The 17057-nt window shown below is 39.1% G+C and overlaps 1 protein-coding gene across 2 annotated transcripts; it reads right to left on the bottom strand.

Annotated features, from left to right (window-relative positions):
* Nucleotides 1–10838: 10838 nt before the first annotated feature.
* On the bottom strand, nucleotides 10839–16556 carry ist1 (IST1 factor associated with ESCRT-III). 2 transcript variants are annotated; one of them, XM_034116865.1, is made up of 10 exons: nucleotides 16423–16556; nucleotides 15725–15825; nucleotides 15414–15594; nucleotides 14874–14961; nucleotides 14683–14766; nucleotides 14467–14577; nucleotides 14156–14371; nucleotides 13469–13567; nucleotides 12955–12997; nucleotides 10839–12535 (listed from the first exon to the last, which is right to left on the bottom strand). In XM_034116865.1, the coding sequence occupies exons 2-10, from the start codon at nucleotides 15810–15812 to the stop codon at nucleotides 12369–12371; spliced, it is 1077 nt and encodes a 358-aa protein (XP_033972756.1). In that variant the 5' UTR covers nucleotides 15813–15825; nucleotides 16423–16556; the 3' UTR covers nucleotides 10839–12368. The 2 variants fall into 2 exon arrangements, with proteins under 2 accessions (XP_033972756.1, XP_033972757.1); XM_034116866.1 differs by having other exon boundaries at nucleotides 12955–12961.
* Between the last annotated feature and the right edge of the window lie 501 nt (nucleotides 16557–17057).

The raw sequence follows: 17057 nt of genomic DNA, 5'->3' as shown, positions 1-17057 counted from the left end.
CAAGAGAAGTTGAGTTGTCTTGAGGTGAAACATTTTGAGATAGTCGTTTTGCATGAGAGAAACCAGGAACTGGAACAACAGAAGGAACGTTGTGTGGAGGAGAAGGATGCAGAGATAGTCGCTTTGCATGAGAGAAACCAGGAACTGGAACAACAGAAGGAACGTTGTGTGGAGGAAAAGGATGCAGAGATAGCCGCCTTGCTGAAGAAACAGCTGAAAAAACCACCACAGGCACTCTCCGTGGTGAAGGAGGAGCTTGTGGAGGTAAAGGTGGAGTTGGAGGTGGAACAGGAAGTGAGGGTGGATCCACCTGAGCAAACCAATGAGCCGATCCCAACAACGCAGAGGAGGACAACACCACGGTGGAGAAGATTCATCAATTCCTTTTCTTGTATCCGCCCAAACATCAACGATGACTAAAAAGGAAAACATAAGACTCAAAGGCAGCCCTGACATCGGCTTTAAAAACTTTAAAAAACAAACTCACAACATCAAAAATTAGTAAGACATTAAAACATTTCAAGTACAGTCTAAAGCTCAAAGTGAGTGAGCAACAACATATACTCACAGCCAGTCAGGATATATATTTAAACACTTAACAGTTATTAGATCTGGTTAGACATCAACAAAGGTTCCAGAAGAGACTCACAGTGATGTGCAGTTTTAGCCACTAGGGGCAAAAAAACAACCTTAATTTTAAAATAAATAAACTATTCCTTTGCTTCTAGCACCCCTAAATAAGAGGAACATTTAGTCATTACAAGTTATCAGGTTTATGTTATATCGTCATGTTTGGTTTATAGTGTTCATTTTCATATTTAAGTTATATTTTTCATATTTACTTAATAGTTCATTTTTATATTTATGTTATATTTATCATGTTTAGTTAATAGTCAATTTGTATATGTATCTTATATTTTTCATATTTACTTAATAGTACAATTCTATATTTATGTTTAGTCCATTGTTTTCTTGTTAAGTTAAAGTCTTGTCAATCAATAAAAAAATAATAATGATAATGATAACAATACTGACACGTTTGATTTATTTCACGTTTGTTTCTCCTGTCTAAGTTTAGCTTCTTGCTTTTAATTTCAAGTCACCAGAGATTTAGTCTGAGAATTCAACTAATAATAACAATCAATACAAAGACATTCAAATTCAAAATAACACTAGAATTCTTTCTCGTTTGTTCCTCCTGTTTTTGTCTAGTTACCTTTGTATTGAGTGACTTTAGCTCACCTGGCTCTGCCCTGATCAATACACTGACTTAAAGCTACTTCAGTACTTACTTTATTACCTTGTTTACATTCAACAATTATCATAATAAATATAAACAAATTAAAAACAACACTATGTATTTGATTTCTTTCAAGTTTGTTTTAGTCAACTATTTGATTTTAAATGCAACAGCACCAGCAAAAGTAGATTTTTTTTTACATTTCTGCTGATGTCCAGGTGTACAGTATATCAGTATGTAGTGTCTCTACTTTAAAGAGTCCTCTCCTGCTGATGTTCAGGTTTATATCAGTATGTAGTGTCTTTACTTTAAAGAGTCCTCTCCTGCTGATGTTCAGGTGTATATCAGTATGTAGTGTCTCTACTTTAAAGAGTCCTCTCCTGCTGATGTTCAGGTGTATATCAGTATGTAGTGTCTCTACTTTAAAGAGTCCTCTGCTGCTGATGTTCAGGTGTATATCAGTATGTAGTGTCTCTACTTTAAAGAGTCCTCTCCTGCTGATGTTCAGGTGTATATCAGTATGTAGTGTCTCTACTTTAAAGAGTCCTCTCCTGCTGATGTTCAGGTGTATATCAGTATGTAGTGTCTCTACTTTAAAGAGTCCTCTCCTGCTGATGTTCAGGTGTATATCGGTATGTAGTGTCTTTACTTTAAAGAGTCCTACAATTAGATGGAAAACAGCTGCAAAGAGACAGAAAATTACAACAAAGAGACAATTAATCACCATAAAAAAATATTTTAGTAGAGAAATGTTTTCATTGAAGTTAATGTGTTGAAAGGAATCCTGTAAAAAAAAGTTGTATTCAAAATGGCACTTTATCAAAATGCAATTGAGTGCAACTTCAACGTAACTGTATTTTTGGTTCCTATTAGATAAGATGTACTTTATTGATCCCAAATTGGGAAATGTTTGCGTTGCAGCAGCATAAAAAACAAGGCATTGCACATCATTAGAAATTAAAAGAGTAGAAATAAACATTTCAAAAATTTGAAACATATCAAAATAGAAATTAAAAAGTAGAAAATATGCATTTGACGTGAAGATGAAACATATAGTACAGCGGATAAGCACAACAATTGTGCATTTTATGAGAAAAGCATGACATTTCTAACATAGTTAGTGCATACCATAAGGTTTATTTTCAGATGTGGAGGGAAGTCAGATTTGACCTGTGAGGACCGTGAGAGGTCAAATCCAAGATGGCCGCCAGTCTCTCGGGTCAAATGTTCAAACACGTTTAATTTTGGAACCAAACATTGTAGAAAAACATTTAAGGTGTCATATCCAACTAAATTAGGGATGCCCAATCATTTGATGATACTTTTGAGATCGCCAGAATTCAAGAAAATGCATTTAGGTGAAGATAAAGGTAGAAATTGACCAAAAATAAGCTGTCAATCAGTTGAAATTTGGTGTGTGTGTGTGTGTGTGTGTGTGTGTGTGGTCACCCAGCGCTAGCATTAATACAGAGACTGGAGGAATATGGCTTTACTTGGCACAGTCTGCATGCTGAAGCAAACATTTGTTTTTGTCTTCAAATACATACTTACATGATTGTGACGAGCATAATATTTGCTCCCCGCCCAACTCTCTAAGTGCTTGAACTCCGTGACAGGAGGATGAAGTATGTATAAATGGATGGAACTATCAACAAAACAACAGCGTTTTATTCCCCAATGTCATATTTAATAGAAAAATAATGATGCACCACTTATTGGAGAAAGAAGAATGGGGAACAGAAAGGTTTAGAGAGGGACAACATGCTGAAACCTTGCAACTTCAGTGCCAGAGAAAAAAGGTACTGTGAGTACACTTGTGGTTATTGTCCTCATGTTGCACATAGAAAATTCAATTAAGATGTTTACCGTATGTGGGCAAAAATCCATCAATCTTTCAATTTTCTAAAACTTGTTATATCCTTAGAGTCATTTAAAATGAGTTTTTTTCTCCATGCCATGGAGTCTAAATGGGTAAACCTTTGTATTTGTAATTGTACAGCCATGCTAGGACAAACAAATCCCCTTTGCCAATGTTCTCTCTGCCACACACACAACATACATAACCCTTTCTTTGCATGACCTCTCAATGTCCATGTGAGCCACTAAAGAACAGAAAAAAAGCTGCGCTACCTTGGCTTTATAGGTGGACAGGCAGGGAATCGAACCCCAACCCTCTATAAGTGGAAAGTGACAGCGGTGAACCTTATAGTTGAGTGCAGCCCTTTGTTAACAGCGAGGGTTAAGAGAGCTGTTTGTGCTCTACATGGAACTGTTTTCCATCTCCCTCTTTGGTTTACATTATTATTATTATTTTTCTATTAAATATGACATTGGGGAATAAAACGCTGTTTTGTTGATAGTTCCATCCATTTATACATACTTCATCCTCCTGTCACGGAGTTCAAGCACTTAGACTTAGAGAGTTGGACGGGGAACAAATATGATGCTCGTCACAATCATGTTAGTATGTATTTGAAGACAAAAACAAATGTTTTCATCAGCATGCAGACTGTGCCAAGTAAAGCCATATTCCTCCAGTCTCTGTAGTAATGCTAGCGCTGGGTGACCATAAATCCACTGGAATATACCACACACACACATTTTGCAAATTTCAACTGATTGACAGCTAATTTTTGGTCAATTTCTACCTTTATCTTCACCTAAATGCATTTTCTTGAAGTCTGGCGATCTCGAAAGTATCATCAAATGATTGGGCATCCCTAATTTAGTTGGATCCACCCACACACACACACACACACACACACACACACACACACACACACACACACACACACACACCTTATTTTTGGTCAATTTCTACCTTTATCTTCAACTAAATTCATTTTCTTGAATTCTGGCGATCCCAAAAGTATCACCAAATGATTGGGCATCCCTAATTTAGTTGGATATGACACCTTAAATGTTTTTCTACAATGTTTGGTTCCAAAATTAAGCGTGTTTGAACATTTGACCCGAGAGACTGGTGGCCATCTTGGATTTGACCTCTCACGGTCCTCACGGGTCAAATCTGACTTCCCTCCACATCTGAAAATAAACCTTATGGTGTGCTCTAACTATGTTAGAAATGTCATGCTTTTCTCATAAAATGCACAATTGTTATAATATGAGAGCTTATCCGCTGTACTATATAGTAAATGTGAGGTAAAGTGTGTCGCCAATGTAACCGGTTAAAACTCAAAGTGGCGATGAGGTCTTAAAATGTATTAAATTTGATTCAGGATTCCTGCATATACCCTGTTTCTACAAAAACGTGTTGACCAGCATAGTTGAATATAGCTATCCAACTTCTAAGCACAAAAAATCATTTAAAATGCCATTTATCAACACAGTTGCATGATATATATATGTATATATGTATATGTATATATGTATATATGTATATATATATGTGTATATATGTATATGTATATATATATGTGTATGTATATATATATATATACATATATATATATACATATATATATGTATGTATATATATATATATGTATATATATATATACATATATATATATATACATATATATATGTATATGTATGTATATGTATATATAAAAAAGAATAATTTAGAGCACATGTGTCAAACTCAAGGCCCGGGGGCCAAATCAGGCCCGTGGTGGATTTAATTTCGGCCCGCCGGTATATTGCACACACACCTTCACTCAATCCTGAGGATCTCCTCAGCTCAGAGCCTGAGCCCAAACATTGATGAACTTGCACCCAAGATGAGATGCCAAGTATCTGGCTTGAGCTAGCATCACAGAGCAGCACACTGAGTTTACATGGATGTTTCCTTCTGCACTTTCTTTCTTGAGACAACAGGGCATGTTTGGTTTGTTCTTTGAGGGAAATAGTTTTTTTGAAGCTGTTGTTGGCCTGTGGAGAAATGTAATCATAAGAAATGACTCTGCAGATAGAGCCATAAGAAATGAATGCAACTGATTATTTAATGTTTAATGTTTTCATAGGCAATAATTTAAGCTTTGTTAGTTCCAGGTTTAATATGTGCAATAAGTTCATTTCAATAAGTTTTGCAATAAACATTGAACCAGTCCGGCCCTCGACTAGTACCCATTTTTGGCCCACTGTGTATTTGAGTTTGACACCCCTGGTCTAGTGTGTTGAAATAAGGCATGAATCATATTATAGTATGTCTAGAAATATAGTAAAATAATAGGAAAATTCTCTATACTGAAAGAAAGTCAAAGTGTAGTATGTCAAAACAATATATATAAAATAGAACGTCAAAAATGTCATAAAAGAGAAATGGTATGATGAAAAATACATAAATAAATCATAGTGTATATAAAGTAGAAAAAGGTCATAATATAGTATGTTGAAAAAGATGATCGTATAAGTATGTCAATAATATCTTAAAACCCATAAGGACCCACCGTGACACATGACCTTTAAATGTTCTGGAAAGTTCCTTATACAGCTTTAGCCTTGTTTGTATAAGAGCCCCGGCGCTTTTAACCCCAGGGCACTTATGGCGCATTTCCACTACACGGTCGGCCTCGGCCACACTCGGTACGGCTCGGTACGGCTTGGCCGCGTTGGGCCTTAACAGGGCCGACTCACTTCATGCTGCGCTTCCATTACAGTTTAGGAACTGGGGTAGTTACTATAGTAACGCAGTGTAGGCGGAGCCGTGACGTCATCTTCAATGAGAAATCCAGAAACACAACACAGCCGTTAGCTGTGAGCACTCAAGAGCTCACAGCTCCTTAAATATGTTCAGAAACTCGACAAAAGTTAAACAAGTACACACCACAGACTGCCTGTGTCATGGTGAATACAGTCGCTGCTTTATTTATGTCTGTATAGGCCGTTGTTGTGAGTGTGGACGGTCGGGGCATATACTGCGTTAGCTTAGCCAATCTCCATCTAGAAAAACACGAATTTTAAAAGGTTTTTCGCCTGCCGTCTGTCTGCAGACTTGACAAAGCATTAATTCATGGTTTTTACTAACCGGTATCAGTATGTTGTTACTTCGGCATCATTTTGAAACGTGTATTACAATTAAATCACGGTCAAATATGTCCATCTTGTTGTAGTTCTAGCCCTCTTGCCAGCGCTCCTCTCTCTAGTTTAGCATACTCAGCCCGACTCAGTCCTGTTTGTTGGCCCCGATAGAACCACAATTTTCTAGGGCCAGAAAAGAGGGGAAAAAGTGGCCCCGCGCCGTGCCGCGCCGGAACGAGGCCTAGTGGAAGCACAACCAAAAAAGGGGACGGCACGACACGGCACGCTTAAAGCGAGCTACGCGCTGCAATGGAAATGCGCCATTAGTACAGATCGCGTTCACACCGGAGTACTTTTCCCTGAGGGAAGATTACGCAAATGAGCCGCTGACGTCACTTCTTCTTCTTCTGCTTTGGCTTTACTGGCAGGCCACAAACCACTTCACGGCGAGTACAGTAGGTGGCGGTATGCACCTTAAAGTTGTTTGCAATCCGCTGCAAAACAAGAGAAGAAGAAGAAAAACTTCCCGCGTATACTGAGACGCCCACCCACTCGCTGTACATTAGGCGTCTGTTGTTAATGTTTACCTTCCGACCTCAGACATGATGGAGATGGAGTCGACTGAAGTTGTGCTGTTTGTGCTCATGTTATACAGCTTTGTAACTGAGTTAATGCAGCCTGAGCAACTTGCGTACAATAACAAAACAAGCCGAGCACGAGTGGTGGTGGAGAACGCTTTTGGCAGACTGAAGGGCAGGTGGCGGTGCTTGATGAAAAGAAACGACTGCAAGATGGACAAGATCACATTCCAGGTGGCAGCATGTTGCATATTACATAACCTTTGTGAAAGTAATGAGTACAGGGACGAATGGACTGCCTTACCGGCGACCCAGCTTTATGAGGCATCTGAACAGTGTGTAAATTGTAAACATTTTGACAATAAAGATGATCTTTTGTACAGTGCTTTTGTTTCTCTTTTATTTTCCAGTCAAGACAGGCAACATTACAATAGTGTACAATGTGGCAATATAATAACAATAAACTGTGCCAGGTGTGTTGTATGCACAGTAAATAGGATCAGCAGCAAACCCACCGTTATTATTTATCTTCCTGAGACCCACTGCATCCGTCTGCCATAAACATACATGTTAGTTTTGGCCCATAGTGGACTCCATTTTGTGTTGTGTAAAATGGGGGGGGAATTAAAAGTTTGCAAATCCCCATGTCCTCCTCAGAGGACAATCATAAAAACATTTAGTTTTAGGTCAAATAATATTTAAAATGATATAAATTATCATATTTGTGTATGTGCCCCTGCCATTCCTCCACAAGGTTGCAACATTGATGATAAATAAATGACAAATAAAGCTTTGCCAGTTTATAACCGATGAAACATGATGGTATCAGAATAATCACTTACATGTGATGTATAGGATGCTACGGTCACTAAAGATAAAGTGTCAGGAGAAATAAGCAAGATACAGGATCTGTTTAACAGTAAATAGAAGTTCAAATTTTTTATGTAAATAAAATAGAAGTTGTACATGTAAATTAACATTATCAATATAAAATAAAGTGTCAGTTGTATCAAGACTATATAATAACAGTAATAACAATAATATAAAATGAACTGGTGAGCATCTTGTCCTCCGTTTCCTGGGCCTTGGTGAACAGCACCATCTGATCCCCGTGCATCGACTCTTTCACCACGGCACGCCGGTCCTCCAACGCCTGGGCGGTGTCAAAGAAATTCGCATCCCGTGTCCGCTTTCCTAAGAGGGGAAAATAAGCAAGATACAAGATCTGTTTAGTCGCCATGTAGTTTTACAACATACTAGGAATGTTTTTTTGGTATTTTCACAAATAGAATTAAGGTTTCACAAATCTGAAACTGTGTTATAAAGAATGTTTAGCCTCTCTGGGATAATCCAGTCCAGATTTGATGAGTCTAGGTATAGTGGTTTTAGATCAGGACCTGGTCTAATGTGGTCTACATGTAAAAAAGCACTGAAATCTCCCTTTTTTGTATTTTCACAAATAGAATTAAGGTTTCACAAATCTGAAACTGTGTTATAAAGAATGTTTAGCCTCTCTGGGATAATCCAGTCCAAATAAATCGGCTATGCAGCGATTTAAGAGGTTCAAACACGGAGGATTGTTCATTTTTGAAGAGTGCTTCATGTATGCTTGAACTTTGTTTAATGTTGTTGAGGCAAGTTAAACATAAAATATGATGAATATTATGAAATAAACATGATTGTGAACATCAGTTCGATGCGTAACGTTCTTTCAAGACAAAGTTACAGTGTGTGTACCTTTGCGTTTGGTTGCTGGTAAGGAGGACGACCACGCGCTGTGATCTAGAATGCAAAGCTCGCTTGTTTCCAATCCCTAGAGTTGTCCATCCTCGCCTGAAACAGACGATTAGTGCCATGAGTTAGTGAAGCAAATTACAGAAACACTGCACAGTTATTCACAAGTCAAAACGTTTTCATAGCGGCCGAGAATATCTAGCTAGCTAGATGTAGCTAGCTCGGGGCCGGTGTTAGCCTATTCAGCCTAGCATGGCTAGCTTGATCTACTGAGCAAATAAAAGTACATCTGAGACCATTATTGTGCAGATTAAAACCCCAGTGCATGTAGTTGATTTTACCTTCGTCGTGGTAGTCATCGTTGGCCACTGAATCCGCCGTTTGTAGTCCTGAGTTTCTTTATTTTTAGCCGGCTGTGCACGATTCCCAGGTCGAGTGAAAGCTACTGAACTGGCTTCAGTAGCATTCCCTGGGTCGCGTCCTCGGCGTAGATCTCCAGAAGCGCCGACACCTCCTCATCATTTCTTGATGCTTGCCATAACTGCTTTCAAAAACAAACCCAACACACTTTTGTAGCGAGGAAAAACAATGGCGTCTCCACACAACATTTTCACAGTTGTACGGGCGTGGTTTGCAATTCGCCCAGCCAATCAGCACTGGGGCATTTTTGGGGCACTTTTCACCCACAGAAAAGTACGCTCTCCCAACGGGCTCTAAAAATGGGGGTAAAAGTACCCGAGATTAAGTACGATTTTTGGTGTGAACGCGACATAAGGGGTACTCACGGAACTAAACGCGAAAAGTACGGTGAAAAGTACTCCGGTGTGAACGCGGCTCTTGAATCCAAACTTCACTATTTTTGGAGTAACGCTAGCCGCTGCCATGTTAACTGACACTCCTGCCGTCTAGTGGGTTGCCAGGTTTGCGCGCATGGCGCTATAATCACCCAATCACGTTTTTCGAAAAAACTAAACGTAATATCTCACGACAAAAACAAACGCAAATATTTAATTTTAAACAGACAAGTCCTTTCAAGTCATCTGTCTCAAGCTTAAGTCAAGTCTCAAGTCATGAATACCAAGTCAAAGTCAAGTCAAGTCTTTTATCAATGTTAGTCAAGCAAGTCTCAAGTCAAAAAATATGCGACTCGAGTCTGACTCGAGTCAAGTCATGTGACTCGAGTCCCCACCTCTGTTAATTCCCCATCAACTCCCAGCTCCTGCTGTATCAGGAGCCATCTTTTTTCTTTACAGGTTTCAGCAGAGAAGCCCGACCACATTCATGCCACATTAATTGGCTGCAATACATCACCGAGCAGAAGGAGGAGCTGACGTCATCAATGCGGCTGTGTATTCTGAGATAGTTATGATACGTTTGTCAGTTTATGATGTGTTTCAGGAGCCTGGAGTGACAACAAAAAGTATACAAGGTAAAGAAAAGCTGCATTGGCCCCTTTTCCCATGGCTGGGTTGAACATAAACCTCTGTCTGTCACTGGGCCACAAATCAGATAGGTGTCATTGTGATGTAACGCATGCTAAAAATAATGTGAGGCAGTCAACCCAAATCATTTACACCTCTAATAACATCTAGCTCTTGTTTCTGGTAGGTTGAATACATTTGAGGGAAAAGAGAGCCTGTCAAGTGCATGGCATGTAAACTAACTTGATTTGTATATTCAACAAAGCACAGTCTGAAGAGTGGTTGACCTTTCTCGGTGAAAAAATGTCCAGCTCATTCACACCGACACCACTTCACAAACAGACCTGGGAATGTAAACCAAAAGTCTGAGGTGGACTACCAAACCCTCAGTACTGAGTAAAGACATAATAATATCCTAAAAAAGCCTTGTCTGCCACATGTTGTATTACACAATGAGCACTAATCATCAGGAACAAAGATACAGTAAGTCTCACCTTTGGAGCTATTTCTGATTGTCAAAATATTTCAATTTAGTGACCAGAATGCTAATGGTTGGCACTATTTCCCATCTTCCAAGCTGCCCTTACGTGTGCCCCTTAAAGATTTCAGCTGAGTTTATCTTCATATATTCAGCAGGTAAACATGTCTTAATGATGCAGGATTGACCAGACGGGACTATTATGATACAGAAAGAAGGTAAACAGATTATCTGACTAAGAAAATCCAAAACTCATAAAGCACATTATGTTTTACATTAAGGAAATGTTTGTTGTACGTCAGTGTTTTCCTTTACACTGAGGACCCCTACTGGTAGTTACTTGACATCACAGTAATATAAACAGGAAGTTGTAAACATAAAGAGTAAAAAGAAATTGTACCAGCTTCCAGTTCTAAATAATCTTTTATTCAATTGTTACCTCAGTATACAGTGGAAAATAATCATGTCATCATTGTGTGTCTCAATGTTTAGCATGAGAGAACAGTCAGACATAGAAAAGACAGTGAGCAGATCAGAGTTCTGTTAGTGTTAATATTTATACTCCGCCAACACAAGTTAGACCTATCCATGAACTGTGTCCATCACCCAGCTGGAAAGCTTTCATTTATAAAGCTCTTCTTCACTTCCAGAGATCACTGAATCATTTATTAGAAACCACCATTAATTTGCTATGCAAGAAGAGCTGGGTGTGTACACTCTGTACAGCAAAAGCCTGCAACGCACATCTCTATTGCTAGACCAGCAGTTTTCATCAAATTAGCACGTTTTTAGGGAATTGTTCGTGGGCAGAGCAAATAAAGCAAAGTGGGATCTGATCCTAACAGGAAAGATGTATCCAGTCTTGATGGATAACACATGCATAATCCTACAGACTGGCAAGGCCTCTGATGAAAAATGGTAACTAAGGCAAATGCAGTGGAACACATACAGTATGGGACACAAACAAAAACGGCTTAAGTACTAAACAATAACAAAAAAAGGGGCAGATATTTGGTAAGACAGGCGTTCAAGGAGCAAAACAACTATTTGGAGATTTACAGATATGTCAAATATTATACAACTCCCTACAATTAAACTATTGCTTTGCAGTTCAATCTTTCGTGTAGGTAGGATTATCATACACTGTTTTATCACTTTACATCTGTGCCCCACCACACCTGTAACATGTTTGAAAGGCGTCACATTGGGCTTTAACTGGAAGACTCATAGGTCCTTATTCTGATATAAATAAACCTGGAAGAAGTGGAGTGTTTCAAAATATACTTTCTACACAGCTTAAACTGACTGACTGCACAACACTCATAAAGGGCCTTGCCTCGGAAACAAGCTAGCTTTTGTTATTGTGATTAGCCCCTCCCCATGAAACTGGGGCGGCAAGTCGGGCTGGTTTGACTAGTCTGATTCAGGACTGTGCGACACAGTGGCAAAGATCACAGCAACAGAGCATGTGCAAAGAAGAATCAAGGCATGTTTTCAAAATATTCTTCAGACCCCAAAAGACCCCTTGGAAAAGCAACAATTAAAAAAGTTTGGTTATATAAAATGTTACACAGACACATTTGAAAACAATAAAAGTTGGCGTGACTCTAAATGGAGTGAACGGGGGTCAGCACCAATATGATTGCATGAACTAATATATAATATGTGCCCTACAGAAAGAAAAGTAAAACATATGGTACTCAATGGTACTGCCAAGAGTCATTCGATTTTTGCTAACTGTCAAGGTCATGATATACAAATGAGGTAAGAATAGAGGTATGTTAAATATCTATGTTATATTACCATGGGAGGGGGGGAAATATCCAAATCTTAATATCAGAGCCATGAACCTTTAACATTTTGGGTTCTGTGTAGGTGGCGGCACAGGCTCAGTGTGTACGTGTGTGCATTTGTATAAACCAGTGATATAGCATTTAGGTCTTCTTCTTCAGCTCCTCAAATCTCCGCGTTAAGTCATCAAAGTCGATGTCATCTGAGCTGGTGGTGTTTTTGCCGAAGGAGGCACTGGGGAGTGTGTCGGGAACCGAGGGGAGTTCTGGGAGAGAGTTGTTGTCAAACATCTGAGATGAAGGGCCAGGACCTGGAGAGCAATACATGGTGTTCAATTTAATTTGTGTTGCCTGTGATGCCACAGCCTGACATTCTATGACTTTCTGCCAGAGACCAAAAACACATCAGTAATATTTCATCTATAGTTAGTGTTTTTTTATATTCATGTACATAAATACATACACAATCCTGCGGCAGGAAATACTCATCACGGCAGTTCATCTGCTTCTGCATATTGTTCCCAACAAATACACAATCTACTCTTATTTAAGTAACATTTGCTAACTAGTTTAGTGCGATTAAGTCTATATATCTTTAACCATGTTTTAAAAAAAGAAGGAATGAACACATTTAGGATTGAATGATTATTTTGATTTGTTGACAATACCAAACATAAAGAATATCTCCAGTCTTATCCTACAGTTGTTGCTGATTGTTTGCAGAACTCACCTACAGCCTGGGAAGGAAAAGATTTGTCATTTAGGTCATCAATCTGAAACACAGGGAAAATGTTTAAGGGGAGTATCTCTTCATATTGTAATAAATAAAGTAAATATTTAAAGTGTTGAGAAGGAATTATCAATTGTGTGTAACAACGAAGAAATGAAACGGCAAGAAAATAAAACAAAAAGGGAAAAGGGTTTTTAAGAAATGATCACAGGCTTAGGGACGTAGCTAGGGTCAGCTTTCTTTAAAGCGCACCGAACACTCATCTGTTCAATTCAGTCTCACTCTCTGATCAGTTAGTTAGTTAGTAATAAGGGAAGTACAAGCACTTCATGCTAACAATATCTTTAGAGATGAAGCAGGACCTGGGCCTAGAAGAAAATAGTGTCAAGTAAAGTAGAGGACAGGCAAAACTGTAAGCAAGCTGAATGAACTGCTCTTCCCTGAGTGATGCCCTGCCCTGTCCGCCTGTCCATCTGGGGGTACAGGAAGGGATGAGAGGGGTTCTGTCACTTACAGACTCGTATGTGGGGGGGCAGGTGGGCAGCTGAGGGGGCGGGCCTCCTCCCATAGGGTGCTGGAAGTTGTTGTAGGTTCCAATGGGATTAAACGGTTCCTGGAGGAAAACAAGAGTCAGGTCTGATAGAAGGGATAAGGATGAACAGTGACGACTGGTAAACGACTTCTTTGTCACATTGCTACACAGACACCGTCATCATTGCAATAATCATTAATGCCTGGAAACTTTTTCAAGAAAATACCAAAACCTGTCCTCAAAAATATCATTTGAATACTTTAAGTAGCCTGGAAATAAAACAAGTTTAGAGGAGTTTCTAAAAAGGTATTTCTTCAATGCTTTGAGCACCCAAAAAATAATTCCATTAAACGTAGGTAAAGTTTTCATGATATGGGTGAAATGTCTTTCTAAAGCTAGTTATGAGAATGGCAAAAACCAAGGGTTGTAAAAAAAATACAGGTTGTATTATATTGTTTTAAGTACTTATTTTGAGTTTATAATAATTATCAAGGCAATATTGTATATTTCGGACTTTTGAGTTTAATAGCAACCCGTCGTTGGCGGATATGACGATTATTGAGGATTTTATACATGATGCCAATCGTTCTCCTACAGGTTTTCCACACCCAAATGTATAATTCACAAACAGAATAATAAACAACAGGGTCTTTTAACTGAATCTCTTACGGCTCCTTTGGGGGTTGGATAGTTGAAAGCTGATGGCATGGGCATATGCATGGGCATAGGCATAGGCATGGCACCCATAGGAACAGTGAAACCTCCTCCTCCTCCTCCACCACCTCCTCCACCACCACCACCTCCTCCTCCTCCTCCTCCTCTACCGCCCCTCCTGTCATTGTCCACGTCAATCAGGTCTGCTTCCTCTCCGAGAGACACCTCAGGCTGTCAGGACACAGGGGGGGATGAGTGGGTAAATAAACAAAATGCATGACTTCATCTTTCATAGTGAATTATAGAATAGATTATTTATCACTCACGCGAACCATGGCGTCAGGTTCATACGGCACATTATAGTTCTTGGCGATCTCTATCAGGTAGCGCTCCACCAAGATCTTGGGCGGGGCCTCCACACCCAGTTTGTGCATCAGCTATAAACACATCAAATAGTTGATCAGATGATAAAAAGATAACAGGCAAAAAGGTTAATGCATTCTTGAACAGACTAATGGCCAGTTAGTGGAAAAAGTGCCTACCCTATCGTTGACTGTGCCAATCTGGTTTGTCCTGCACAGTTTTCCGTACTCCTTGCTGTATTTTGCACAGAGCTGCTCGGATACCTGATAGAATCATTTAGAGATAAAAATGTCATAACAGTAAAAAAATACAACAGAACTTGTTAAATAGTGTTGCCATCAGTACCATGTTTTGTATAGACAGTACTTACAGTTCTAAGTTCAGACACCTCTGCCTGGATACGAGGCGCTGCCCAGATGAGGGTGGACACTGCCTCCTGTAGGCCTGGGTCCAGTTCCCTGATTGGAGGAACATAAAGGGTTAAAAAGAACACGCAGCCCGAGAAAAACGTTAATAAAGTGTAACCCTCACACTCTCCATAGTTGAGGGCTCCAGCATATACAATTATTGTTTGTTCCAAAAATGTCAGATAAAATGTGAAAATGTCCATCCCAGTTTCCCAAAGTCGAAGGGATTCTATTTAAAATCCTTCTTTTGTCATTCCAAAACCCAGAAATATTCAGTTCAAACTGAGAAAAGCACGATGAGCTCCGTCTTTGAGAGGTTGAAAAAGCGTTTTATGCCTATATTGCATTAAAATAATGACTTATGTCGATTATCAAAATAGTTGGCAACTATTTTTCTGTAGATTCATTGCTTGTCTTTATCGTATCGAGGTCACTTCCTGGACAATGTGCGTCAGTATGTTAAATAAAAGTAGTATAGTGCACTTCTTTGGTTAGAAACTCACTTCATGGACTGTATGAGGCCAAAGCGAGTCAGCAGCAGGTCACAGTAAAGCTCCAGGATTTCCATGGCTTCCACCAGATAGTCTTCTCTGATGATGTGCTCCACACGGATCCGTGCCCGCTCATCTTTTCCAGAAGACAGGTAATCTGCAATCTCCTTCCTTGCCTTTTGAGCAAGCTCAGCTTCATTATAAATGTGTGAATTGGAGAAAGTACACGGTCAATAAAGGGATGAACAGACAAATAAAACCAATCATTCCACATCAACTGTGGAATAATAGACTTAAGGTTTTTGAATCATTACAATACTTACTTTTCTTCTTCTCCAGGAGTTTGAGTCGGTTAATGACCAGACGCAGGTTGACTCTTAGCCTCTCTGCTTTGAAACCTCCTCCCAGCATGATTATAGACTATCTGCGGGAGAGAGACAATGAGAATAGCAAAAAATAAGCACGGAATCATACATCCATTGTCAACCTAAAGAATCCATCTGACCTCGCCCCCTAACTCTGATCCTGTGAGTCACTTAATCATGTGAGCATGACCAAATCATCGAAACATTATGACTGCGCAGATTTACTCCAAACAATCCCAACACGCAAACGAAAACAGGAGGTTAACAAACACAAACTACCTACATGTTTGACAGCTCATGTCAGTTAGCTTTAGCCCGACGCGACGAACAGCTAGGGAAGCTCACGTTACCTATGTCACGCTATTTTAAGCTTTATCATGTTATCTATTCAATTTCTTAGTTTTTGTCATCAACTGAATTGTCCATACTATTGCTTATACGTTTAGAAACCCTGTATCCGTGTGGCCTACATTTACTGTTAACTAGAAATGGCTTTGTTAGCAGTCTATTCTGTTATCGTTTGTGCTAACAGTTAGCTACCTAGCTCTCACTACAATGCTAGCAAAAACAAAACAAACATATCAGACACACAAAGTAGTTAAAACACTTGGATAGTTTAAAAACGTTAAACGGATCATAAAGAGACAGTAACTCACCTGTAAATGCTAGTGAAGCGTACACCACAACAACTTATGTGGGTTTCTGTCTGTTTGGTTTCGTCGTCTAGTTCACTTCCGTGATGATCTGTGGTGACGTCATGGGTCTTTTTTTCTGGAGGGGCGGGTCTTCGGGCGTCAACGACAGGTGACCGAAACACGATCACGTACTGTAGTAGGCTAAAAAAAGTACTATTACTACTTAGACCTACATCTTAAAGTACTTCAGGTGTATCTTTTATTATACGTCGTACGTTAGAGAGAAATATTAAACTTTCAATTCAAACTATACAAAAGGTCCATAGCCATAAAAAAGGAAAAGTGGACATGATAAACCCACAACTATTCATAATTTAGTAACAAATAAAACAATTCATATGTAGCTTTTTTTAGGGCAGGATTAGGGCTCTATATTTATGCTTTTGTCAAACTAATCCATGCGACATAAAAGTGTACAACAGAACACAATAAGTGAAACATCACAAACTGACCGTTGAAGTAACTTAACTGTTTGGGAACCTGAAGAAAACTACCTCATTGAATCATTGTTAGCAGCTATGAGCCTTACATAATACTTTTTCCTGTAGCTGTTAAGGTGTGGCTAAAGCTGTAAATAACAATTTACATTGATAAAA

This window comes from Trematomus bernacchii, unplaced genomic scaffold, assembly GCF_902827165.1.
Source record: "Trematomus bernacchii unplaced genomic scaffold, fTreBer1.1, whole genome shotgun sequence".
Lineage (NCBI taxonomy): Eukaryota > Metazoa > Chordata > Actinopteri > Perciformes > Nototheniidae > Trematomus > Trematomus bernacchii.
Note: the sequence above shows the minus strand (reverse complement) of the source record. Positions and strands in the feature narration are given on the sequence as shown.

What these genes read in the sequence shown, in the direction of transcription:
- ist1 (XM_034116865.1), bottom strand. Translation starts at nt 15,812, where the DNA reads ATGCTGGGAGGAGGTTTCAAAGCAGAGAGGCTAAGAGTCAACCTGCGT. An exon ending in GGCCTCATACAGTCCATGAA is followed by an intron (nt 14,962 to 15,413) that starts GTGAGTTTCTAA and finishes TCCTCCAATCAG; the next exon opens with GGAACTGGACCCAGGCCTAC. An exon ending in ATCCAACCCCCAAAGGAGCC is followed by an intron (nt 13,568 to 14,155) that starts GTAAGAGATTCA and finishes GTTTTCCTCCAG; the next exon opens with GAACCGTTTAATCCCATTGG.